The sequence below is a fragment of the Plecotus auritus genome, assembly GCF_963455305.1.
Source record: "Plecotus auritus genome assembly, chromosome: 4".
In the NCBI taxonomy this organism is placed as follows: domain Eukaryota; kingdom Metazoa; phylum Chordata; class Mammalia; order Chiroptera; family Vespertilionidae; genus Plecotus; species Plecotus auritus.
The window spans coordinates 39007146-39032377 of NC_137775.1; the positions used below are offsets into that span (position 1 = coordinate 39007146).

Here is a 25232-nt window from a genome sequence, read left to right on the forward strand (position 1 = left end):
CGGTCTTTTTTTTTTATTTCAATAGTTTTATTCATTTCAAACATTTTAACAAGAAGAATGTAAACACTAATTATTATAATTTGAAACTTCAAAAAATGGAGGAATCATAGCACAATAACATACCTTATATTGAAGATGGCAAAGGCAAAATAAAATTGCCTAACAAAGGAAAGGTACAAAAGCCTTTCAAATTAAACTTAAATATAATAAAATAATTTAAAACTAAAACAAATAGAAAAGAACAAAATGTGTAAACAGTAAATTAAACATTTTCTTTAGTGCAACTTCCAAATTATGCCCGGGACGTAGATGTAGATGGCAATGTAGACTGGGTTGAAAGGTTTTTGGTCTTTAAAACATCAACTTCAGTGGGAACAGTGTTGTTGGTCTCCTTTTTAGCTAATGCTCTGATACTGTGCTCTCCAGGGGTGTGTCTCCCTACATCACCACGATAATGTGTCTACGCATTCCCAGGGTGATGTCAGGAGACGCGTCCGCGGGCATTACAAGGAGCCTCTGGAAGATTGAGAGATTGTTCCTTCTACTGAATGGGCGGATATAAATTCACCCACTCAGAAGAAGGAGCTGCGGCCGTGTTTCCCGACGTTGCCATGTTAACACTGCTGCTGGTGAAGGAGCGGAGGGGAGAGCAAGAGAACCCTCCGCTCTTTCGGCTCTGCGGGCCGGATAGAACAGCCGAACAGGCCGGATCCGGCCCGCAGGCCATAGTTTGCCCACGGCTGATCTAGGCTGATCAAGGATGGCGTGCCTCTCTGGGAAGGTGGCATTTGATCAGAAACCTGAAGGAGGGGGCCTAAGCCGCAGTCTGGCCTCCCTCTGCAGGAGGCAAGTGGCTGATAAGGGGAAGGCGACACCCCCATCATGCCTCTGCTGCTGCCACTGCTGGCCGACGCTGCTGCCTGAGTCTTGAGCCTGGGGCGGCTGCTGCTGCTTTGTCCGGATGGACATCTGGAAGGACGTCAGGAAGATGTCTGCCCTAATTAGCATATTACCCTTTTATTAGTATAGATAGTATCTCAACATGTAGCACAAGGCATTTTAGGTTTTGTGTATTGTTTGACATTACATTCAAGCTAACCAGTGACTTCCTTTTATGGTGATACTTTACTGAATTATCAGGGTTGGTGACTCGAATGTTTTATGTAACTGAAATTTCCAGATGGTGATTAATATGCAACAGATATGAATACAATAAAACTACTCAGGATGAGGAGGTTTCCGCAAATTTGAGGGAACTTCATCCATACTTGTTTTTGTTTGTGTTTTTAAGTACTTTGCATTGATATTAGTTGAGTTGATGGCAGCTGCCTTTGAACTGGTGAAATTTCTCCCCAAATGGCATTGATAACACAATACACATTTTTTAAGTCACAGTAATTTATTCAACAAATATTGTCTACAATACTGATTAATATGACAAGGTGACACTAGCTGCTTTATTTTTTTAAAATATATTTTATTGATATTTTACACAGAGGAAGGGAGAGGGATAGAGAGCTAGAAACATCGATGAGAGAGAAACATCGATCAGCTGCCTCCTGCACACCTCCCACTGGGGATGTGCCCGCAACCAAGGTACATGGCCTTGACCGGAATTGAACCCGGGACCCTTCAGTCCGCAGGCCGACACTCTATCCACTGTGCCAAACCGGTTTCGGCGACACTAGCTGCTTTAATAGAGACATCCCCAAATCTCAGTGACTTCACATAATAGATGCTGATTTCTTGCTTATAGAAAGTCTGATGGGTTTGTACCTGGTTGGTAGCAGTGGGAGTGGTGAGGAGAATATGTCTGGCACCATAGAGCCATTCAGGGATGACAGAGGCACTGCCATCCTCAACACATGAACTCCAGGTCATCTGGGTCTCAACATCCAGCTGGCATATAAGGGGGAAGAGAAGGGATGGACTATGGGAGGTCCTCGTGAGCCACTGCTGGGAGTGAGACGCAGTGGGAGGCCAAGCTGATGAATGCATCAGCCAAAGGGCGGGGGGCGGGGTGGAGAGTTTGTACTAACAGTTCAGTTACCACTTTCAAATTATTTTCTGAAGATAATTTATAAGCCATGGGATTACTGCTGCAAAGGGCACGATTTGTTTTTGTGGCTCTTTGATTTATTCTGCTGCCTCAGTTCCAGGAGTCGGTCAGTTATTGGTGGAACCGGCATGTCTGGATGTCTGAATGTTTCTTGTTCCACAGCAATCTCCCCAAGAGATATTCTTTCCTTATTTGGTCATTTGAAATCTCCAAGGCTGAGGAGGAGGCACAATCAAACTCTTCTCTAAATTTCATAAAGATGGAAAGCTTTTGCGGGCCATGAGCAGAGCTTACAAAATAAATCCAAACAGAAAAATAGAACTCTTCACTGTTCTGAAAAAGACTGGAGGATTAAAATGTTTTAAATAATAATTTTCAAGTTTTTATACTTTTCTTTAAAAATATTACTTACGATGGTCTTTCTGCTGACATATTTTCCCCAGAAGTACTATTTTTGGACGATGGTGACAACTATGGCTGGAAAATTTGCCATCGGATCCGCCTTTGGCCTCATTTACCTCTACACAGCGGAACTGTATCCAACCGTGATAAGGTAAGACTTATTTTCCTGTTGTTTTCCTTTTATCTTCCACTTACATGTCATTTCCTTATATTTGGCCTTTGGATATAAATGCTTTACTTTCAGAGCCATTACCTGAACTCAAAGATATGGGGGAGTTACATGACGCTCATTCCGATTCTGAAACTTGGTCTATGTTTCCATTAGCAAGGGTAGTAAAGAAATTGTTTTGAAATAACACTCTGTTATCCTAAAACCGCTTTAAATCTCAAATATAATTGACTTACGCTGACTGTCCATATGACGCAGGATAATTTTCTCAGGAGGGGTCTCTTGGTGTTCTGATTCAGCTGTATTAGGCTGCCATAACAAAACCCCAAAGCTGGGAGGTTCAAACAACAGAGATTTATTTTCTCACCATTCTGGGAGCCAGAAGTCCAAGATCAACATGTTTGGCAGGTTTGGTTTCTCCTGGGGTCTCTCTCTTTGGTGTAAGAAAAGATACTCACATGAAAAGCACATTGTTTCCTGTTAGATATTTTATAAGGTTATTTAAATACCTTTTAAAAAATTCTTTTTTTTAATCAGAGAAAGAGAGAGAGAGAGCGAGAGAGAGAGAGAGAGAGATCAATTGGTTGTTTCCTGTACGAGAGCTGACTGGGGATCAATCCCACAGCCTAGGTATATGCCTGGCTGGGGGTTGAACCTGCAACTAATGGATGATGCTCCAATCAACTGAGACACCTGGCCTGGGCTAAACACCTTGCAAAGAAAAGCACATTAAGATATCACTTGACTTTTAAAAAATAAAGAAAATGTTCCATAGAGATAAATTTCCCAAATTCCCACTTTCTACCCAAAACAACTTCTGGCTTTAGAAATTGATGTTGTCCCCAATAATAGACTGACTGAATATATATGAGGGCCTCATCTGCATACCAGATGAGGAATAGTTTTTTGGGTCTTGAATTATTTGCATGCTTGTACATACCACTGCAGAATGTGGATTTAAATCACAAGTGATTCTTGAAAAATTAAAGTAAAATTATTTCCAAGTATAGTAAGCCAAGCTTAAGTTTTATTATTTACTAGAGGCCCAGTGCACGAAATTCGTACACTTGGGGGGGAGGGTGTCCCTCAGCATGGATTGTGAGAGGGCGCAGGCCAGGCCAAGGGACTCCACCAGTGCACAAATGAGGCTGGGGAGGGACGCAAGAGGTTGGCCAGCTGGGGAGGGACTGCGTGAGGGCTCCAGGGCATGTCTTGCCCTCTCACCCAGTCCTAATTGGCCAGACCCCAGCAGCAAGCTGACCTACTGGTGGGAGTGTCTGCCCCCTGGTGGTCAGTGCATGTCATAGCAAGCAGTTGAGTTGCCTTAACATATCATTAGCATATTATGCTTTGATTGGTTGAATGGCTGACTGGCTGACTGGACACTTAGCATATTAGGCTTTTATTATATAGGACTAGAGGTCTGGTGCATGAAATTTGTGCACGTGGGGGGGGGGGTGTCCTTCAGCCAGCCTGCACCCTCTCCAATCTCGGACATCCCACATAATCCAGGACTGCTGGCTCCCAACCACTCGCCTGCCTGCCTGCCTGATTTCCCCTAACTGCTTCTGCCTGCCAGCCTGATCACCCCCTAACCACTCCCCTGCCAGCCTGATCGATGCCTAAGTGCTCCCCTGCCGGCCCGTAGCCCCTAACTGCGTTCCCCTGCTGGCCTGGTCACCCCTGACTGCCCTCTCCTGACAGCCTGGTCACCCATAACTGTCCTCCCCTACAGACCTGGTCACCCCCAATTGCCCTCCCCTGCTGGCCCGATTGCCCCTAACTGCCCTTCCCTGCCAGCCTGTTCACCCCTAACTGCCCTCCCCTGCCAGCCTGGTCACCCCTAACTGCCCTCCCCTGCTGGCCTCATTGCCCCCAACTGCCCTCCCTTGCAGGCCTGGTCCCTCCCAACTGTCCTTCCCTGCTGGCCATCTTGTGGTGGCCATCTTGTGTCCACATGGGGGCGGCCATCTTTGACCACATGAGGGTGGCCATCTTGTGTGTTGGAGTGACGGTCAATTTGCATATCACCTCTTTATTATTAGGATTATTTGCTGGAGGGTGGACAGGGGCTATAGGAAGTTGTCCCATCACTCTCTGTGTCATCTGTGTTCCACTTGTCTTCCATTCTTGCTGCTATCTGTCTTAATTCTCCTCTTGTTTTTAGGACACAGGCCGTGGGAAGTGGCAGCATGGTGTCCCGTGCAGGAAGCATCATAGCCCCGTTCTCCGTTAACCTCTCCAGCATTTGGATCTTCATGCCCCAGGTATTTAATCACTTTATAGAAACTTGCTGAGATGGCAGAGCAGCTTCTGTGGGTGGTGGGAGCAGGCCAGGCTGCTAAGGGCCAGGCGGAAGGAGAGCTGAGAGAGGAGGCAGTGACCACTCTGGAGAGGATGAGCCTCTTTGGCTTGTTTTAAAAGATACCATTTGTTCACTGCTTACTACGGGCCGGGCACTGTTTTAAGTGCCTTGTAGGTGTTATTTAATTTAATCCTTTCAACAGTCTTTTGGGACAGGCACTATTAGTATTTCCATTTCACAGATAAGGAAACCAGGAAGTAGAAGCGTCAGGTAACTTGCCCAAGGCCACACTGGTAGCAAGTTACCGGGCAGAGTGGGTTTGGAGATTATAAGAGGCTTGAGGACTTTTATTTTTACTAGCCAGTGGCAAGGAAAAGGTAAAAAATCTGTGAGAGGGTGGGAGGTCGCAGGTGGAGGAAGACCCGGAGAAGGAGGTGAGGTGAGAGGCAGTGGGACCTGGAGAGGATGGAAGGCTCCTCCTGGTCCAGGGAGGAAGGGGCGGGGAGGGGTGTTGTTGGGGTGTTTGTGGGAGGGAGGGAGCTGGCCAGGGTGGCAGGAGACCAAGTCTCCTGCTTAGAATGAGAGGGGAGAATGGAGGACTATGGATTTTTTTGTAATTGCCTATTGCTGTTACTACCAAACTAAAAAGAACAATCCAGTTCTGTCTTGGATCTTCCGTTTGATTCCATTTCTTGTTTAGACGTATTCAGTGTTTTTCAGGGCTCTTCCGGGCTTCAACCATTAGTGACGGTACCAGCTATGTCTTGAGGCATCAGAAAATGCCTTTAAACATCCTTTGGATTGTCGCTTTAAATCCCACTACTGCTTCTAGGCTTGCTCATGTGTTTCTAAGAACCAGATTATCAGCATTCTGTAAAACCAGATAAACAGCTGACCTCCCAGGGCACGTCTGCTATGGATGTGGCCTCGCGTCATGTCACAGTTGCTCTGTGTTTCATCTTTCTCATTCTCCGAGGCTGTGGAAGCTGCCAGTATGCGGATTTTTTGGAAAAAAACATGCCTTAAGTTATTTTTATGGGCTCTTCCCAGGCAGTATCTTTTGCTACAGGAATTAAAATTATGTACTAAGGGCGGAACACATTTGTACAGACTGTATAAAGATTTAGTTCTAAAACCCACCCAACATCTTCATAATGATCAATGGAGAATTGACATGTGGACTTTAATTTTTTAGTGTGATTTGCATGTTTAAAGACAAACACCTGGTGCTAGTGTAAGAGGTTGCGTTTTATCTGTCAAAATCTGGAAAGAGATAGTGAATTTTTTCTAGGAAGTCAGGTGGACCGCCCTCCTCTCTAAAGTAGCAATTCATTTCCCTTGCCCTCGTTTGTTTTCCCCTTAAACTCTGTAGATTTTGGTTCATTGAAATATTCATTCGTGCATGCATTACTTCATTCCCCATCATTTATTGAATGCCAATGGAGTACTGATCATTGGGGCAGGGACAGGGTTGATTAAGACAGTCCCTGGCCATGAAGTCCCAACCCACGGCTCAGTCGCTGGGTTTCTCCACAAGACTCTTGAGTCTGGGAAATGGGACGGACTCTGTGTAGCAGTTCCTAGGACAGTGCCTGCAGGAGTAATAATGCAGGCAGCAACTGGGATTTATTGAGTAGGTGCGCCACAGTGGTTAAGGAATGAACTCATGAGTGATCAGATGAAGCCTAGACGATGAGTTCAAGAACTCCCAGTCCAGCCTCAGTAACCAAAGGTCTCACTGCGGAATAAAAATGTAAACTGGCATATCAAGTTCAATTCTGTTTCCCTCTGAAAAAGGTTCAAAATTATTATTCGCTGAAGGGTACATTTATTGATGTGTCACTTATTTCTTATGTCTTTTTTTTTTCTTTTTTCCTTCTAGTTCCTTGTTGGGAGTTTGGCCTTTGTGAGTGGAATACTAACACTCGAACTTCCAGAAACCCTCCGGAAGCCTCTGACAACTACTTGGGAGGAGACTACCATACTGGATGCAGAAGAAGATAGCAGTTCAGGCAAACTGTTTCCCACAACCAGTAACACTGATGCCGGACAAACCAGACGTGTTTAATTCAGGGGAGTCTGGTTTGGTGAATGATTGTGCTATGCGTGCTGTCTAGCTCCTGAAAAATTGTTTACTGCCTTCGTATTAGAGAAATATTATTCTCATTTCCTGCAAAAATTTTTGTAAGAAAGTTTTAAAACAGTGATTTTGTAAAAGAAATAAAAACTAAGATGAGGATGCTTATTTTTTAGACTGCTTTCTTGTTGCTGCAAAATATTTTCCCATGTTTGTTCTTCTGTGTCATTGTTTCTCAGCCTTTTCCACTCACCACCTGAGGGAATACCACATACTCCAGTCCCATCAGGGTCCCCTCCTTCCCCCAGGCACTGTCACTGTGAGTGTGTTTCTTTCTTTTTTCTTTTCCATATTATTTTTATTTATTTATTTATTTATTTTTCAATTGCAGTTGACTTTTAACATTATTTTATATTAGTTTCAGGTGCATAGCAGAGTGGTTAAACATTTATATAATTTATGAAGTATTTCCCCTGATTTTTCTAATATCCACCTGACACCATATATAGCTATTACAATATTATTGACTATACTAGTGGCCCGGTGCATGAAATTTGTGCACATTAAAAGGGGATTCATTAGAGGAAATAATTTAATATTGCTATTTGCCCTTTCTCTATAATAGAAATGTCAGAGATGAAAGAAAATTAGTAAAATGTATATGAAAACCTTCCTCCTGTCAGAGTCTGGGGCGCACCACGGGACCCAGAGTCAAGTCTTCGCCCACCCACATGCGTCTCAAAATCGTGTGAGACCCAGACCCGGCTGCCCCCCCCCCCCCCCCCCGCATTGGGCTAGATCCAGACACAGCCAGTCCCACCCTTGTCAAGCCCCAATGGGCAGGGTATGTAGCCTCAGGTCCCCTGGCCCTGTGCCAGGATGGGGAGTGTGGCCTGAGGTCCCCCAGCCAGACCAGGGCAGGGGGCGTGCCTTGAGGTCCCCCGTCAAGCCCCACCAGGCAGGGAGGCACAGCCTCAGGACCCCTGGCCTGGCACCAGGAGGGGGCACAGCCTCAGGTCCCCTGTCAAGCTCCACTGGGCAGGGGGCGCAGCCTGAGTCCCCCCAACCCAGCACTGGGGGTGCATCTTGAGGTCCCCCGTCAAGCCCTGCTGGGTGGGGAGCACAGCCTGAGGTCCCCTCTTAAGCCCCGCCAGGCAGGGGTGTGCAGCCTCAGGTCCCCCGGCCTGGTGCTGGGGCAGGGGGAGCAGCCTGAGGTCCCCTAGCCCAGCACCAGGACGGGAAGTGCACCTTGAGGTCCCCCATCAAGCCCTGCTGGGTGGGGGGCATGGCCTGAGGTCCCCTGTCAAGCCCTGCCAGGTGGGGGGCGTGGCCTGAGGTCCCATGTCAAGCCCCACAGGGGCGGGGGAGGGCGTAGCCTCAGGTCCCTGCTGATTGCTCCTTAAGGCTCCTTATGGGAACTTGGCCTCAGCTGTGGGTGCAACCATCTTTGTGATGGAGTGATGATCAATTAACATAGTCCCTCTTTATTAGATAGGATTCCCTATGCTGTACTTCACATCCTCATGACTATATTGTAACTATTGATTTGTACATCTTAATCCCTTCTCCTTTTTCATCTAGCCCCCCAACCTTCCTCCAATCTGGCAACCCTGTTTGTTCTCTATACCTGTCAGTCTTTTTTTTTTTTTTTAATCCTCACCAGAGGATATTTTCCCATTGGTTTTTAGAGAGAGTGCAAGAGATAGGGATAGACAGAAATATCGATGTGAGAGAACCACATCGGTTGGTTGCCTCCTGCACTTGTCCCAACCAGGGCCTGGGCCAGGGAGGAGCCTGCAACCGAGGTACGTGCCCTTGACCTGAATCGAACACGGGACCTTTGGTCCACAGTCTGACACTCTACCCACTGAGCCAAACCGGCTAGGACTGTGAGTCTTTTCTGTTTTGTTTGTTTATTTTGTTCTTTAAATTCCATTAAAACGATAACTATAAAAGAAAAGATAACTTGCTTTCCAGTGCTCTGAGCAAAAAGGGCTTCAATGTGTAGTCAAATGTTTTTGTGTTTGGTCCAGTTAAGGCACACATCTGCTAAGAGCCAGGAGTGAGTATTGTAGTCGGACATTTTACTTTCCCAAATTTAAAAACTTCTCTCCGTAAGTCTCAGAGACGTGAGTGCCCTCCTCCCCTCCTTCCCTAGAGCCATCCTAGAGCCATCCACAGCGGAACCCCTGGCCCTGCGAGACTTGGCTTCCTCAACAGCCTTCTGAAGAGTTCCAGTCCCGTTGGCTTGCGGCCCTTTGTTTACTGTCAGACTAACACACCGGCAGGGCCGAGGCATCCCAAGCCACTGACAGCCATGCAGAGCAGCAGGAGGGGCTGGGTGTGCAGGGGGCTCCCTGTCCACTGCACGGGGGAGGTTCTGGGCACCTCCAGAGCTCACGGTAAACTGTCTGAAAGGTTGCTGGGGAGGCGTGTGACGCTGTGCTCGCCTGCCGTCTCCCGGAGATCACTCACCTCTTCGGACCTAAGCCACTCACCTGTAACATGATAACATAAGGTCCCACTGGGTGGTCCTTGAGTACCCTTTGAACTCTCGCCTTCAGTGTGCCCGAATCTGCTGTTGGTTTTCTGAATGACCCCTCATTTAAGTCACATTTCTGTGCAGCCGAAAGGGAATGACCAATTAGCTGTATGTGTACACAGCTTTCTTTCTTGGTTTCATTACTAAATGTTTTCTTCTTGTCTTCCTTTCAGAGGCAAGTAGAGTCCAGACCTGTGCCGGGAGAAGAAGGAGAGCTCTCAGATATTTCCGATGGCTCCCATTACCTTTTGGATACAGCCTCCATCCTAGCCAGACTTATGGCACTTTCTCACTCCACTCACACAAACCTCCCCATGGAGCCACCCACCGTTTCCTCAGCTCTCTCTGAACTTCCTGCCTCTGACTTTGCTCATACCATCCTCCCTCCCAACATTTCCTACCCTCTTCTTCTTTGTCCCTCCTGGACTGGCCACTCGGGTCCACCATGCTCCCTCTCTCCTGAGCCATCACAGCGCCTACAGCGACAGTTCTACTTATTAGAGTCTCTCCTAGTCCTTGCAACATGGCTTGGACAGAGTGCTCTGCAAATGTTTGTTGGTTGGTTTTAAGTAGGTGCTCAATGAAATATATATACCACCTTACAAAGACTTTTACTATACATACCTCAACTCAGCAGATGCTCACAACAACTTGTAAGAGAAATCTTAGTTCATTTCCAGTTTTCAAATGGAGACATGAAATTCAGAAGTGAGATGACTCGCTCAAGGTAAAACAGATCTTCTGTGGCACCTCCGGATGTGCTTAGTGAAGACCTTGAGCCTGGGAATCTGACATTCAGGCTGGGCTTTCCCATTTAAGAGACCTTGGACCCTTCCTTATTCTCTTGGAGCCTCGATTTGCTCATCTGTGGATTGGGGATAATACCAGTACCTATCTCATAGGGTGTTTGTGTCAATGGTGTCATGCATGTGTCTAGCAGATGGTTAAAGCTACATACACATTAGTTACAGTATTATTATCATTACTTCGATACATCAAACTGCTTTCCTGTAAACAAACTTGTTGACTGTAATTTTTACAGTCTGCCACACAGTGGACACTCAGCAAATATTTCAATATGTGGACTAAAGGATCATTTAGTTTTTATCCTAGATTTTCTCCTAAATAATTTTTCCAACTGCAATCAGGGCATCATCTAAGGGATCAACAACATTATTCTGTCCTGACCCCCCCCTCTCCCTCCCGCTCAGACCCAGCAGAGCCAGGAACCTATGGGAGATGGCAGCCACAGGAGGAACTGGCTGGGAGCTGGACAGCTTCGGCCGTTGTTTACCACGCCCACGAATCAGCTGCCGCAATCCCAGGCTGGTGGTGAGGTGGTTTGTAAACTAGAAAAAGAAGAACTGCTGAGTAGGCCCACTTCCAGGCTGGCGGAGCCCCAGCTTCACAATTTACAAGAGGAGGTCAATGGCTCCTTTCTCCAGGGAAATAAGTGACAGAGACACAGGCGTGTGGCCAATAGAGAGTCAGATTGGAGGGAACGTCCTCAGTCATGTCCAATGGGAAGCAGTTTTGCTTTCCCTTCGTCTCCAGGCACTAGACCAGCCACTCACTGGGAAAACAAGTGCTGGTGCCAGAGCCTTCTGTGGTTCCCGGCCGCCTTTGCAGAGACAGGTACTGGGACCCCCCGGCTCGGGCTCAGGGCTCATGCTATACACACGCAGGGAGCGTGGTGTGTGTCTTAAAGGGATCCGGTGACCTGACTCACAGGTCACTGGGCCAGGCTGTACCCACCTTGCTGGTTCACATTTCTTCTCCCTGGCAGCTGTTCTTAGGCATGATTACTTTCCTTCTCAACTCATTAGAACTGTTTTGGGAAAGTTTCTGGGCAGGGAGGACGTAGTGAAGCAGGAAAGGGAGGAAGAGAATAGGTGGCTGCCTTCTACCTCTGGGGCACGCGTGCAGGGCTACCCTTCTCAAGCTTGCCCCCTTTGCTGGTCTGCCCCTTGCCCAGGACCCTCCCCTGCTCCGCCCTCTGCCCTGGCAATCCTCTCTTTCTTAGCCAGCCCTTTGTGGAGCAATCAGATGAACGAATGGCCAAGGAAATTCATATATAGCTCAAGAAATAGAAATAACTCACAGAGAACTTCACAGGAGGACTTTACAGTATCAGACAGCGTCCGAGGCAGAACAGACCACTGACAGCTGAGCCCCACCCAGTTTGTCCTGCTCACAGCAGAAGGAACTGCCCCACCTCCTCCTGAGGAAGGTGAAGTGCATGCAGGTGTCCATGGTTTATATCACACGACCCGATGCCCTGGCTACTGATTAGACAGAGAAGGGTCACTGTGCCAAGGGCAGATGTACAAGTTGATTTATCCCAATGAGCTGGCCTGCTGCTAAACATTATCTGACAGGGGTGGCAATGATCAACTAGCTAGACAAATTGTATTTTATCTCTCTGGAGCTTGAGCCTGAGACCTATAGAGACAGAGAGCAAAAACAGAGGTGGACAGACAAGCAGGGAAGGCACGACGGACAGGTAAGCTGACAGTGGAGCAGGGCTCAGTGGTGAGGGGGTGGGAGGGTGTTGAGCCCTCATCAACCCTCTCGTTCCCACACTGAGTGCTGGTCTCAGGCGCCTGCCCAGCCCAGGCTTCTGTATTTCCATACGGACTCTCAGAAAGGGCCCTCTTTATGAGACACACTCTGTGGGTCTCTCTTATTTACCACCCAGAGGAGTTAATACAGAATTCACATGGCTTGGTTTATAGATGAGGGAGTCCAGGCTAGGAGACCATGGGTTTCTCCCCAGCTTACAGAAAAGCCTGCTCTCAGAGGGCAGGGTTTCAGGCATAGGGTGAGGGTGAGGGTGGGAGTGTGGAGCTTGGGAAAGCAGTGACAGAGGTAGGGAAGGAGGCGAGGAGAGAGGAGATGCTGAGTTCAGTCATTCAAACTTTCTGTCAAATGTTGTTACATTTGCTGCTGTGTCTACCTTGCTTACTTCACTCACCTTTCCTAGGTTTTACCCAGAAAGGGGGCAGAATGAGTAGAAATATCCCCTCAAAGGCAAACCTACATAACGTGTATGTTCCAAGGGCAGCTCCAGGCTGGTTTTGCGCTCACGTCTAAAACTCCATCAAGACCTTGCTGCCTGTACCCCGGTGCTTCATGGGAAGAGAACGTACAGGGAGCTCTCCTTATCCCACGACAAGTGCCAGCAGGAAAGGCCTTACTGTGAGAGGCTTTGGACCTCAGGCCAAACTTTGTACTGGATGGAATAATCCCTCAAACGAGATTTAGAGCTCACACCTTCTTTCCTCGCAGGCCCATGGATCTAGTCCGGGTTGCCGTGGTGGGGGCAGGTGTGATGGGGCTCTCCACCGCTCTGTGCATTTCCAAATTGGTCCCGGGATGCTCCATCACAGTCATTTCAGACAAGTTCACTCCTGAGACAACGAGCGATGTGGCAGCTGGAATCCTTATTCCCCATGTTTACCCAGGTGAGAGGGATCTTCGTTCCTCTGTCTGACATGGTTGGTGTCAGGTAGAATGATGATGCATGTGAGTGTCATGTGAGCTTTTAACATCTTATTGGTTCAGCTGTTTAGCAAAAGCTCAGTTATGCTGTAAGATAAGAGCAACCTCCAAACTTTAGCAGTTCAAGAAGCAAGGGTTTATTTCTTGCTCATGGTATATGTTTGTTGAGCATCAGCAAGGGATCAGCAGGGACCTAAGCTGATGGAGCACCTGCTGCTTGAATGTCATCAGTATCTGTGCATGTGGGGGAGCGGGGGAGGAGTACGGGGGAGAACTCTCAGAAGTGGGGAGGGGTCTCACCTCCGTAATTAAAGGCTCTGCCAAGTGACTTTTATCACTTGTGATGACAGCTCATTGGCCAGCACCACTCACATGCTCTCACCCCTGAGAGGAGTCCAGGAAGTGCAATTCTGTAAGGCTCAGAAGATGGACAGGCAGAGTACTTGGTGAAGAGCACTAAGAACTACCGCAACGGGCAACTCTAAGTCTTTCACAGATTCCAGTAATGACCATCAAGTCAGAAACTACCTGTGTGTAATGGGACCAAGATCCTCATTTCTAAGCCAGAATAGAACAACCAGTCAGTGTGTGTTCAGGCTGGAAGATGCATTGAGTCTGAGTTTGTGTTTGTTTTTGCTTGTTAATCCTCACCTGAGGACATGTTTTTTTCCCATTGATTTTTTATTTTTATTTTTTAGAGAGAGTGGAAGGGAGGGAGAGAGACACACAGAGAGAAACATCGACGTGAGAGAGACTCATCGATTGGTTGCCTTCCACATGTGCCCCGACCAGGCCCGGTGGTAAATATCTTCTGTGCTCATGAGTGTCAGCACCATATGGGGACCATACTGGTCTTACAGGGTCATGTGAAAATTCAATGGATTAATATACGTAAAGCACTTAGAATAGTGCCTGGGACACAGTGAGTGCTATTTACTTAGTTGCTATTGTCGTTACTGCTACTCGGGCGACCGGTTCTTTTTACCAGCACTAGAACGTGAACTAGGTCACCAGGCTTGCTCTACTCACTGTTGAACTGGGTAGAGCAGTTCTTTTGGGATGATTTCATGTGAATCTCAGCCACTATTTTGTTTTTTCAGGTTTTGGGTGGGAACAGGGATTTCAATACAGCCCCATACACTGGCCTAGATTGTTGGGTATAATCTAATTTAGTTTTCTTTGGAGTTTATTATTTATTTCTTCCTGATTTCTACCCTGGTGGCACAGTCCACAGTCTTGGAATACAGTGTTGAATACACAACGGGCACACGTTTAAAGACAGCACAGGTCCACTCCTAACAAGTTTAGAAACCCTGCTACTGAAACGCTCTCATTGACCCGGGGGTTTGTCTGGGGAGCAGGGTGACTCCAGGGGCATGTTCACTCTACTGTGAACCACAGGGACATCTCTCCAAACAGAGCTGACCAGCATCCTTTCTGCCTCAGTTCCCTCATCTCCTCTGTGCTGCCCCCACTGCAGCCCCTCAGAATCACTGCTCCCTGGCCTGGCCCTGGACTCCCCCTTACGAACCTTCCACAGGAACCAGAGGGCCAAATACTTTATCCACAGTTAGATTTATCTGTACCTGCGTTGGACACTCTTATTTGGGGGCTGCACCCTGACCTTTATTTCCTCCCTGACAGGCCTGACTCCCTTCTAGAAACTGTGTTCAGGCCTCATCTCCTGGGCTCTGGCAGGGTTGCCTGGGCAATAGGAAGCGCTGGTCCACAGGACTCTGACAGAGAGGCGGTGCCTGGTGCGGTCCTGCACGCCCCTGCTGACCTTGGACTGCTACACTAAGCGGGCCCGTGGTTCATGGGGTGGAGCGGGAGGGAGGTCACGGCAGCCTAGCTGGGGCTGCAGGAGCCCTTCCTGAGGAGCTCACCTTCATAGTACAGGGCGTGTTTCCTTGTGGCAGGAGGGTGAGCTCTCCAGCTTCCCATTGGTGTGCGTTCCCTTCTCTGTCCTGGCTGACCTGGGCCTCACAGGTCTCCCTTCGTCACCCACCATGTTTTCAGTCCCCAGGAAAGTGGCCCTGGATTCTTTCTCCTCTTGTTGTAACTGCATGGCCAGCTGGATGCCTCACCATGAACTGACTTCTGCTCAGGTTGGTTACAGACCCTTCAAGGACCTCTGCCCAAGACCACCTGCCAGCTGGCTCACCTATCAGGTTTCCCCCTCACTGGTTGGTTCCCCCTTTGTGGATTATCATTATACAAACAGACGCTGACAGCATGTGTCCACATTCAGAACTCTGGTTGCTGATAAATCCTCCACAGTGTGGTAGTTGATCTAAATGTTCCTCTTTGCCTCTTTATTCTTCTCCCCAGCATCTAGAAGGAGCTCATCTGAAGCATAGTCATTATAATTTTCCTTTCTGTTCCACTTGCTTCTCTCCCTGATTATAGACACACCCATCCACAAGCAGAAGCAGTGGTTTAGAGAGACCTTTGACCACCTATTGGCAATTGCCAATTCTGCAGAAGCCGGGGAGGCTGCCGTTCATCTGGTGTCTGGGTAAGAGAGGAGAGCTGAGGTTATTTTAGAATTTACAATGATCTAAACAGACTTAGAGTTCAATATATATTATTATCGAGTGTCCGCTGTGCGCAGAATGCTGACCTGGATGTGGGAAGATTTAGAAGAACATTTTAGGCTTTACTCCAAAGAACTCGAGAAAGGCAAATTATGGTGTTAGACTTTTTAATAATGAACATCCATTACAGTTTCTCAACAAATACTGTTTGGAGTTTCCTTGGAGGTTATGCAGTGATTTGCAGCTATGGCCGCAAAAGTATGTCAGGTAAGCAGTGAGGTGGGTTATGTGAAGATAATGTGGCTGATGGAAAGCAAACAGGTGTGACACTCGAATAGGAGCAGAGACCCAAAATATAGGGACACCTTATATATTTAGTATCCTTGGAGAATGCTACATTCCAAAAAATGTAAATTTTGTAGGTCACCAAAGTTACCTTGTGAAGTGCCACTTAGGAAAAAAAATATTTCTGAAATGGTTAGCCCACTCCTATTGATTCTTCATATCTGATTTCAGGAGATGCACAATTAAACGAAAGAGTTTAAAAATAAATCCTATGGTCAAAACTGGTTTGGCTCAGTGGATAGAGTGTCGGCCTGCGGACTGGGGGGTCCCAGGTTCGATTCCGGTCAAGGGCATGTACCTTGGTTGTGGGCACATCCCCAGTGGGAGGTGTGCAGGAGGCAGCTGATCGATGTTTCTCTCTCATCGATGTTTCTAACTCTCTATCCCTCTCCCTTCCTCTCTGTGAAAAATCAATAAAATATATTTAAAAAAAAATAAAAATAAATCCTATGTAACATTGCTAACACAAACTAGCACTTAAAATATTGCAATATCTTTCTATATGGTCTTAAATAGAGATCGCTAATCATTCTATCACTTTTAACTTAATGACATAACCTATATGTCATCTGTGTTATCCTGTGTTATATATAACACAGTCATGCCCTAAAGCCTTTGAAAGAGCAGAGGGATGTTTGCCTTTTGCTAAATTCTTAAATCCACTGCACCCTTTGTGCTATTTCTAAAGCAAAACAAACAACTCCCCCCCACAAACCAAAACAAAAAAAAACCCCTGTCCTCTCTCCTCTTTTGAGATGTCTGCTGACATTTTTTGCTGGTGAACACCCCTGCATCAGGCAGATTTCTACCCTTTTCCTTTTCTTGCCCTCCCTCACCATCACTAATACCAAAATATGTTGACATCACTAATTCCTCAAAGTCTTTGTCCAAAGTAGCAACTTGCGCTTTTCTACTTCCGAAGATAGATGGTTCTATAACTGTCTCCAAAACCAGATGATGAGCCATGTAGGAAAATGGTTCTCATTAATAGATGACCACCCTTCGTTTTTGTCAAAACCAATGTGGTCCAGTCTAAGTGACAAACTGTGGCTTTACGTAATTTTTAAAAGCAGCTGTGTCCACAATTTAAATATCCTTTCAAGAGTAAGACTTTGCCACCACTGAGGTTATTATAAAGAAGGCACTTTAAGCTATTCTAAAAGAGAGCTCTTTATTTCCCCTCACATGAATGATTTTTATCCCACTTGCTTCCAAAAAGGATTTGGACAAGTCAAGCCAAGACAAGGGCACAATGTTCTGTGCATCTTTGGCTTAAGTATATCACTTTATTAATCTGTTCATTCCTTCAAAACAAGTTTTCAGCATTCATCAGTGTCAGGTACTATCCTAGGTATTAGGGATATAAAAATGAGCAATGTAATACATACTGCTTGGCATATAGTAGATGCTCAATAAATATGTATGGAGTGAATTTTTAAGAAGGACAGACATGGTCCTGCCCTCAGGTAGCTTATGGTATGTGGATAATGTCCTAAGTTTAATGAGTAACAAATGAGACACAAATTACGAAAGCAGTTATCTGGAGAATAAACTTGCTCTGGGATTTTATGAGAAGCCACCAGGAAAAAAGTGATGTTTCAGTGCAGACCATCCAGATGAGGGTAGGTTAGTCCGGTGATGTGTAGAGGTGAAGCGGGTAGAGACAGGGTCGAGGACAGAGGAGGCAGCATTCTGGGGAGAGGGAAGAGCACATGCATAGACCTGAGTCTGGGGTGACTGTGGTGTGTTGGAGGGATTGAAAAATTTCAATGTAATGGGAAGCCATTGAAGGATTTTACACAGAGAAGTAACTGATCATATTTACATTTCAAAAATATTCTGTCTGTAGTGTGGAAGACAGATTTGTGGAATGTGAGATGATGGTGGGATAGATTAGCTATTGATGGTGGGGATAAAGAGTAGATGAATTAAGAAATGCTTAAGAGGAGACTTATTATTATTATTATTTAAAATATTTTTATTGATTTCAGAGAAGAAGGAAGAAGGAGAGAGAGATAGAAACATCCATGATGAGAGAGAATTGTGGATTGGCTGCCTCCTACATGCCCCACAGTGGGGATCGAGCCCACAACCCGGGCATGTGCCCCTGACCGGAATCGAACCTGGGATCTGTCATTTCTCATGCCGACACTCTATTCACCGAGCCAAACCAGCTAGAGCTATTATCATTATTTTAATTCCCACCTGAGAGAGGAAGGGAGAGAGAGAGAAAGAAAAAGAAACACCAATGTGAGAGAGAAACATCCATCAGTTGCCACCTGTAGGCACCCTGACCAGGGACCTAACCCCCAACCTGGGTATGTGCCCTGACTGGGAATTGAACCCAGTCTTTTGATGTATGGGATGACACTCCAACCAACTGAGTCACCAGGCCAGGGCTTAAGAGGAGATTTGATGGGACCTGATAGTTGACGGCATGCAGGGGTTGAGAGAGTAAAGGGTGATTTTTGGGTTTCTGGCATTAGCACTTGTGTGGATGGAATCCTATTTTCTGAGTTGGATAAGGTTGGGGAAAGGAGTAGGGGAAGTGTGTGTGTGTGTGTGTGTGTGTGTGTGTGTGTGTGGTCGTTGTATGAGATATGAGGTAGACATTCAGTGGGGAGTAGGAAACATGATGGGTGTGGATCTGATTTGGGAACTCCTGAGAGAGAAAGGGCTGGAGATGTAGCCTGCTGAGTGTTCGGCCTACAGATGATGGTGAAGATATGGAAGAGGGCAGTCTAGCCCAGAGAGAGCTTGCAGCACAAGCACGCATTACAGAGCCCTGAGGCAAACTACTTAGTTTTGAATTACATCATTAGCAACCATGTACAACACTCAAATTATTTTCCTGGCTATTTCAGAGCAGCCATGATTTACAACATTTATTATATTGATAAAACACTTGTAAATTCAACATATGCCTCACAGCTATTGGTAGGATTATTACAGGCTTCTTGTTGTCAATCAATATCATTTCAGCTTCATTCACCCCAACCATGACTTCACGGTAACAGGCTTCTCCAGACAACTCGGCTTCTTTTATCAAGAGCTTATCGATGACCTACAACTTGAGTCATAATTTGCACCCCAGCCTCCTGGATTCTCACCATTGCTCATTCCAATTTAGATATTTTGTTCAGGAATGAGGCCAACCTTTAAACTTTTGATCGTTTGCTTATAATTTATGTCAAGCATTATGCAAAACAGAAAAACCTTTCCTCTAATATGCATAGTCATAAGTAAGTAAGAAAATCTGGGCAAGAGCCTTTTGGAAAAAAGAGAATTAAATCCAATCTTTAAAAGACACACTACCTTTTAAATGTCTTATTCCCCTCACTCATGAACATTTTAAATTTAGCTGCTGAGGTATCTGAACCCAAGAGAATGGAAGAATAGATCTTTTGCTCATGTACAGGAAGTGTGGTTTTTCAATGCTTTAGAGAATGTCATATGGGGCTCACAAGAGATGTGTTATTTCACAAAATTTCAGGAAATTTATTCTCCTAATATACTTCAGTTGGCAGGTATTTCGGAGCATTCCTACTGAAGAAGTGCCATTCTGGGCTGAAGTGGTTCTGGGATTTCGAAAGATGACCGAGGCTGAGCTGAAGAAATTCCCCCAACATGTGTTTGGTCAGGCTTTTACGACGCTGAAATGCGAAGGTTCTGCCTACCTCCCGTGGTTGGAGAAAAGGTCAGTTTCCATGACTCTTCGCTGCTTCCTTCACCGGTCATAGCCATGAGTAACTTCTTAGCTACTCATAAAATATATACTGAAAATTCTCCGTGGTCCCTCAGAGCTCTTGCATTGTGTTTTGTTGATCACAGATGGCTAGGGCTTTGAAAACAATTTGAAGACAGTGCTTGGTCACAGGAGTGAGTCATACCATTCTTTTTTTTTTTTAATGTCTTTATTGATTAAGGTGTTACATATGTGTCCTTCTTCCCCCATTACATACCATTCTTTTTAATGAGTAACATGTCCATCTTCTACTTGTAGTGTGCATCTTGATGCACAATTTGATTCACCGCCACCACCACCTCCACCACCACCACCACCACACACCAGTAAAACGAACTTATTGAAATAGTATCTTAGTCTCCTGGCCTGTACAATGGAGTTTGGAAAACATGCTTCCAGTTATATAAAATTAGATGATTTACTCTCGTTCTTTGAATGAGAGAATCCTATGCTTATTATAAATTATTTTTGAGTATTTTTCTCATTGGTGATAAAGAAAATAGCTTCATCGTTTTCTTTTGTTATAAATAAGAACTCTAAAACTGAGGGCTTATCTAAATTATGTAATTCCTTCCTCACCAAGGTTAGCCCCAAATACCTTCAACTTGCATTTTGCCTTGGTTTTCAGGACTTCTTTTTTTTTTTTCCATTAGGATTCCTCTCTCACGCGGCTTGGATTTTAGGCTTAATGAAAATAGACACTTGGATTTTAGGGTGATGATCAGAGGACTTGGGCTGGGGCTATTTAGTGAGCACAGCTTCTTGAACCCTCCCTCTGCCCCCCCACCATTTCCTCCTGGGTGGTTGGGGCAATGGTATCCTCCCTGCCCAGGGTGAGGTCAGTTGCAGGAAGCTCTAAGAGCAAAGTCACCAAGCTTCTTATACCCCCAACCATGTCACTCAAAACCTCCAGAATAACTACTTCATATGATCGTAAAGGTAGCCATGTAGGTACTTGATTACCTAATTTAACATCTAGTTTCCAGGTGCAGTTTCCTCCTACATTTTTGTGCCATCTTAATGCATTGGCCATGGCTATACAGTAATGACTGAGTATCACCCCGTGGTCACATTACAACTGCACAAGGATGACTGATCCCTGGGCACATTCAGTAAGTTTTCTTGTGAGGCATGAGGGCTGGGAGGGACCCAGCATAGCAAGCCTGACAGGGCTTTTCAATACCCTGTGCTCTATGGTAATTTAAGAAGTTTCCAGGTGGAGGATGAACGTTCATCAGTAGCTCAACCAAGAAGGCACCCTTGAAACGGAAAAGAAGGACATTTACATTTATTGCATTCTTACATAATTGTCATAAAAAACCATGAGAGCTCAGCACTCTTGTCTCTAGGTTATAGCTAAGAAAACAAGTTCAGTGGGTTTAACTAATTTGCTCAAATTCCAAGGCTGGTAAATTATCTTATGTTTCTGAACTAGGAGAATAATTTTGAGTTCCAATTGGGATGGTTGGAACACAGACCATAATGTCTAAATATTAGCCCTCTCATGCTAACATCCCTGTGGTAGACATAAGGGGGAGCATGTCAGCCCTGTCCCAACCATCTAGTTAGGGAGACAAAGGAACACGCAAGACAAAAATGTCAAGGCAGTTACTTTAGGTGCTAAATAAAGGACACAAACAAGAAATACTTGGGTATTTAAAATACCCAGATTAATTTGGTATTTATTTGGCATCTAGAATGATATAGAAACTCTACTACACATAGAAAGGACAGCCCAGCTAGTGTGACTCAATGGTTGAGCATCATGGTTCCATTCTGGTCAGGGCACATGCCCAGGTTGTGGGTTTGATCCCCAGTAGGGAGTGTGCAGGAGGCAGCCATCCATGATTCTCTGTCATTGTTGATGTTTCTCTCCCTCTCTCTCTCTCTCTCTCTCTCTCTCTCTCTCTCTCTCTCTCTCTCCCTCCCCCCCCCATTCTTCTCCGAAATCAATAAAAAAAACAAATTAAAAAAGGACAAAGTACAGAATTTGTAGCTCTGAGTACTTGAAACAGAGTTTATCCTTGTATTATTATTTATTAAGTATTGTATTGTTTTCCATATGAACAACTGTAAACCTACTTTTGCCCCCCACCCCCACCCTGTATATAATTTACTTGGCTTTGAATTTTTGAAATAGGTTTTTATGTAGGTTCCACTTTTGGAATCCCCGGTTTCCAAGAATATGAAGCAATTGGTGGCTAGAATTTGGCTCGCTTGGGCCATGGAAGCTCTTGAGGTGTTTGTTTCCATGTTCCTGTCCATCACCGCCTGTAGAGGGTTGAGCAGGAAGTTACCAAGGCTCACCTGCCGGTCTCTTGATCTCCCCAGGGTAAAAGAAAGTGGGGGCGTGATACTCACCCGGCGAATAGAAGACCTGTGGGAGCTTCACCCGTCCTTCGACATCGTGGTCAACTGTTCAGGCCTTGGAAGCAGACAGCTTGTGGCAGACTTGGAGATTTTCCCCGTGAGGGGCCAGCTGCTTAAAGTTCAGGCTCCCTGGGTGAAGCATTTTATCCGAGATGGGAGTGGACTGACGTATATTTACCCCGGTGCATCCAACGTAACCCTGGGTGGAAGTAGGCAAAATGGAGACTGGAATCTGTCCCCAGATGCAGAAATTAGCAGAGATATTCTTTCCCGATGCTGTGCTCTGGAGCCCTCCCTCCACGGAGCCTGGGACATCAAGGAGACGGTGGGCTTGAGGCCCTACAGAGCAGGTATTCGGCTGCAGAAAGAGCTCCTAGCCCGGGATGGCCGGAGGCTGCCCGTGGTCCACCACTATGGCCATGGGAGCGGGGGCTTCTCCATGCACTGGGGGACTGCTCTGGAGGCCGCCAGGCTGCTGAATGAGTGTGTTCAAGCCCTCAGGACCCCCGCTCCCAAGTCAAGGATGTAAGTGACATGAAATGACAGCAAATGGCCCAGGAGACTATTGACCAACATATAATTTCTGTTCAAAATTAGAAATGATACAATGTGTATGAGTAGATTTAGAACTAGTACTAATCTAATCTAGTGCTATTCTGGTACTAGATTTACATTTATTACTAATCACAGGGAACATAAAGCTCTGTTTCTATTAAAAATAAAGATTTTGATAAAAAAGATTACTTTCAGATCTAGTGTCCAAGAATCTATGCTAATTTACATGGATGCTGGAAGCTGTAGGGATTTCGACATATTTGGCTCATAAATCCACAGGAGGAGATAAGGCGTGGAAATCACTGAGCTCACTGCCAGTCGCACAGCTGCCCATGTGCTCACTGGTTGTAGTCGGATGAGATTAAAGTCCTTGTAGATAAAATTACATGACCACGTGATAGAAGTTTATTACAGTTAATGAGAGACAAAGCATGACTCTTGCTAGAAGAATTCCTGGTAGAAGACACAGTGGCATCAACTCCATGGCTGTCTGGGCTCAGTTCCCTAAGGGCCGTACTTCGCATTACCACAGGCAATGGAGAGCTGGCTTGTTGTATGGAGGACTGTGCCCACGCATTTCTGAAGATCCCATAGCATGTGCAGCCAAAGAGCTAATTTGCTAATTAAGATGGAACCATCGTGCTGAATGAAATATAACCAGAGTTTTTCGCAGGTTTTTTTTTTTTTTTTTTAAATATATTTTATTGATATTTCACAGAAAGGAAGGGAGAGGGACAGAAAGCTAGAAACATCGATGAGAGAGAAACATCGATCAGCTGCCTCCTGCACACCTCCCACTGAGGATGTGCCCGCAGCCAAGGTACATGCCCTTGACCGGAATCGAACCCGGGACCTTTCAGTCCGCAGGCCGACGCTCTATCCATTGAGCCAAACCGGTTTCGGCTTTCGCAGGTTTTAAAAATAGTACTGGGGAGGAGCGGGATGTGTCTCATGATAAAATGAGTTTGGGAATTAAATATATCTAACTGGTTTCTTGATGCGGGCCTACTAAGAGCCTTTAATCTGTTCGTGTGTATTATGAATTCTCAGGAGGGTTTGGTTTGAGCGAATGGCAAAGGAGATGCTCTTTGTTGAGATAAGGAAGCTTGGGAGAAACAGAGGTGATTTTAATTTTGGGGGAAGATGAGGTATGTTTAGAGATGAATTCTATTTTGAATACCCTGAGGGAGAAGTGGGGTTGGCAATGAGAATGTGGGAAAGAGAAAGCCCCTAGTACAGTTTTATTTTTGCTGTTTTGTTCACTGAGCTTTTGTATCTAATTTTGTTTGAAGAAAAAATTCTGCTGGGAGAGAGAAAGAAGGTGTATGGGAGAGGGGTTGGGGCAGGGGCTGGGGTGGTGGAGAAAACATTCGAGTGTGGGTTCTTTTCTATATATTTCCACCAGGGGGTGGTATTGTATTAAATTCAGATAAATAGGTAAATCTGAAATTTAGAAATGACTGGAAATAAAAAATGGATACCAAGTGAGTTGAGCGAATATGTGATTCTTTTGAGGGTATATGCCCCAAATGCCTATTGTTCTGAATTCTGTGTCAAGTATTTGATAAATGTATAAACTTAGATGAAATACATACAGACACATTAACACACTTTTCATGTCGTGTAGGCAGGCTCACACTCTATGACACTGTCTACTTGCTACTCTCAGAGTTTAGTTTCACTCTGCATTTTATATTTCTAAGGCCCAACATTACAAGACTGAAAGATTGGAGGCTTCCTGAGAAAGTGGTCATGGCTGCAGCCCTGTTTCATTTCCGCTAGTGGCTAAGAAAGTGCTCCCAGTATTGCTCAAAGGTTTCGGTCACTAGCTGCCAACCGGGCTGCACATTAGAATCATCTAGGACAGTGGTCGGCAAACCACGGCTCACGAGCCACATGCAGCTCTTTGGCCCCTTGAGTGTGGCTCTTCCACAAAATACCACAGCCTGGGCGAGTCTATTTTAAAGAAGTGGCGTTAGAAGAAGTTTAAGTTTAAAAAATTTGGCTCTCAAAAGAAATTTCAGTCGTTGTACTGTTGATATTTGGCTCTGTTGACTAATGAGTTTGCCGACCACTGATCTAGGAAGTTTTGGAAAAATATTGATGTCCAGCCATACTCTATTAAATTAGAATCTTTGGAGGTGGGGTGGGCTGTAATATAGGTATTTACTCAATACCACTAGCCTTCCCTTCCTTTCTTGCCTTCTCGGGGCATCGTTCTGGGGATGTGCTCACATAAGCAGGGATGTCATAGGTACTTCCAGGCAAGGTGGCCAATAGGAATTAGCTGTCTCCCAAAGTGGGTCTCTAGAAATGCGGGGAATCTCCTTGTTGCCTGTAGACAGCTATCTGTCTTTGTCTGAAAGATGAGAGACAATTTTCAAATGGGCGATGGCCAGACCATATGTAAAAATAGAACGCTGACCCACAACTTGCAGCAGCCTGTCCAGTAAACCAGACCCTTATTTGTAATAGCCGGCCCTAGGAGTCAGCCTGCTATAGGTCACATTTGGAGGAAGCCAGGTTGCTATCCTATCCTATATAATAAAAGCCCAGCGACCGAACAGCTGAATGACCAGAACGACTGGTCAACCAGTCGCTATGTTGCGCACTGACCACCGGGGG

The 25232-nt window shown here is 45.7% G+C and overlaps 2 protein-coding genes across 2 annotated transcripts in view; both read left to right on the top strand.

Annotated features, from left to right (window-relative positions):
• SLC22A16 (solute carrier family 22 member 16) overlaps positions 1-7179 on the top strand; it is a 31479-nt gene extending 24300 nt beyond the window's left edge. Inside the window, exons 6-8 of the mRNA XM_080664634.1 lie at positions 2503-2612; positions 4798-4897; positions 6818-7179. Of these exons, the coding sequence (XP_080520760.1) occupies positions 2503-2612; positions 4798-4897; positions 6818-7003 (396 nt within the window). The 3' untranslated portion in view covers positions 7004-7179. The remainder of the gene's footprint in view (positions 1-2502; positions 2613-4797; positions 4898-6817) is intronic.
• A 3904-nt stretch (positions 7180-11083) lies between these two features.
• Positions 11084-24094, top strand: DDO (D-aspartate oxidase). Its single transcript, XM_080664535.1, has 6 exons — positions 11084-11189; positions 12843-13018; positions 15465-15573; positions 19458-19634; positions 22014-23280; positions 23520-24094. Exons 2-5 carry the CDS (start codon positions 12847-12849, stop codon positions 22579-22581), a joined length of 1026 nt encoding a protein of 341 aa, XP_080520661.1. The 5' UTR covers positions 11084-11189; positions 12843-12846; the 3' UTR covers positions 22582-23280; positions 23520-24094.
• The last annotated feature ends 1138 nt before the right edge of the window (positions 24095-25232 follow it).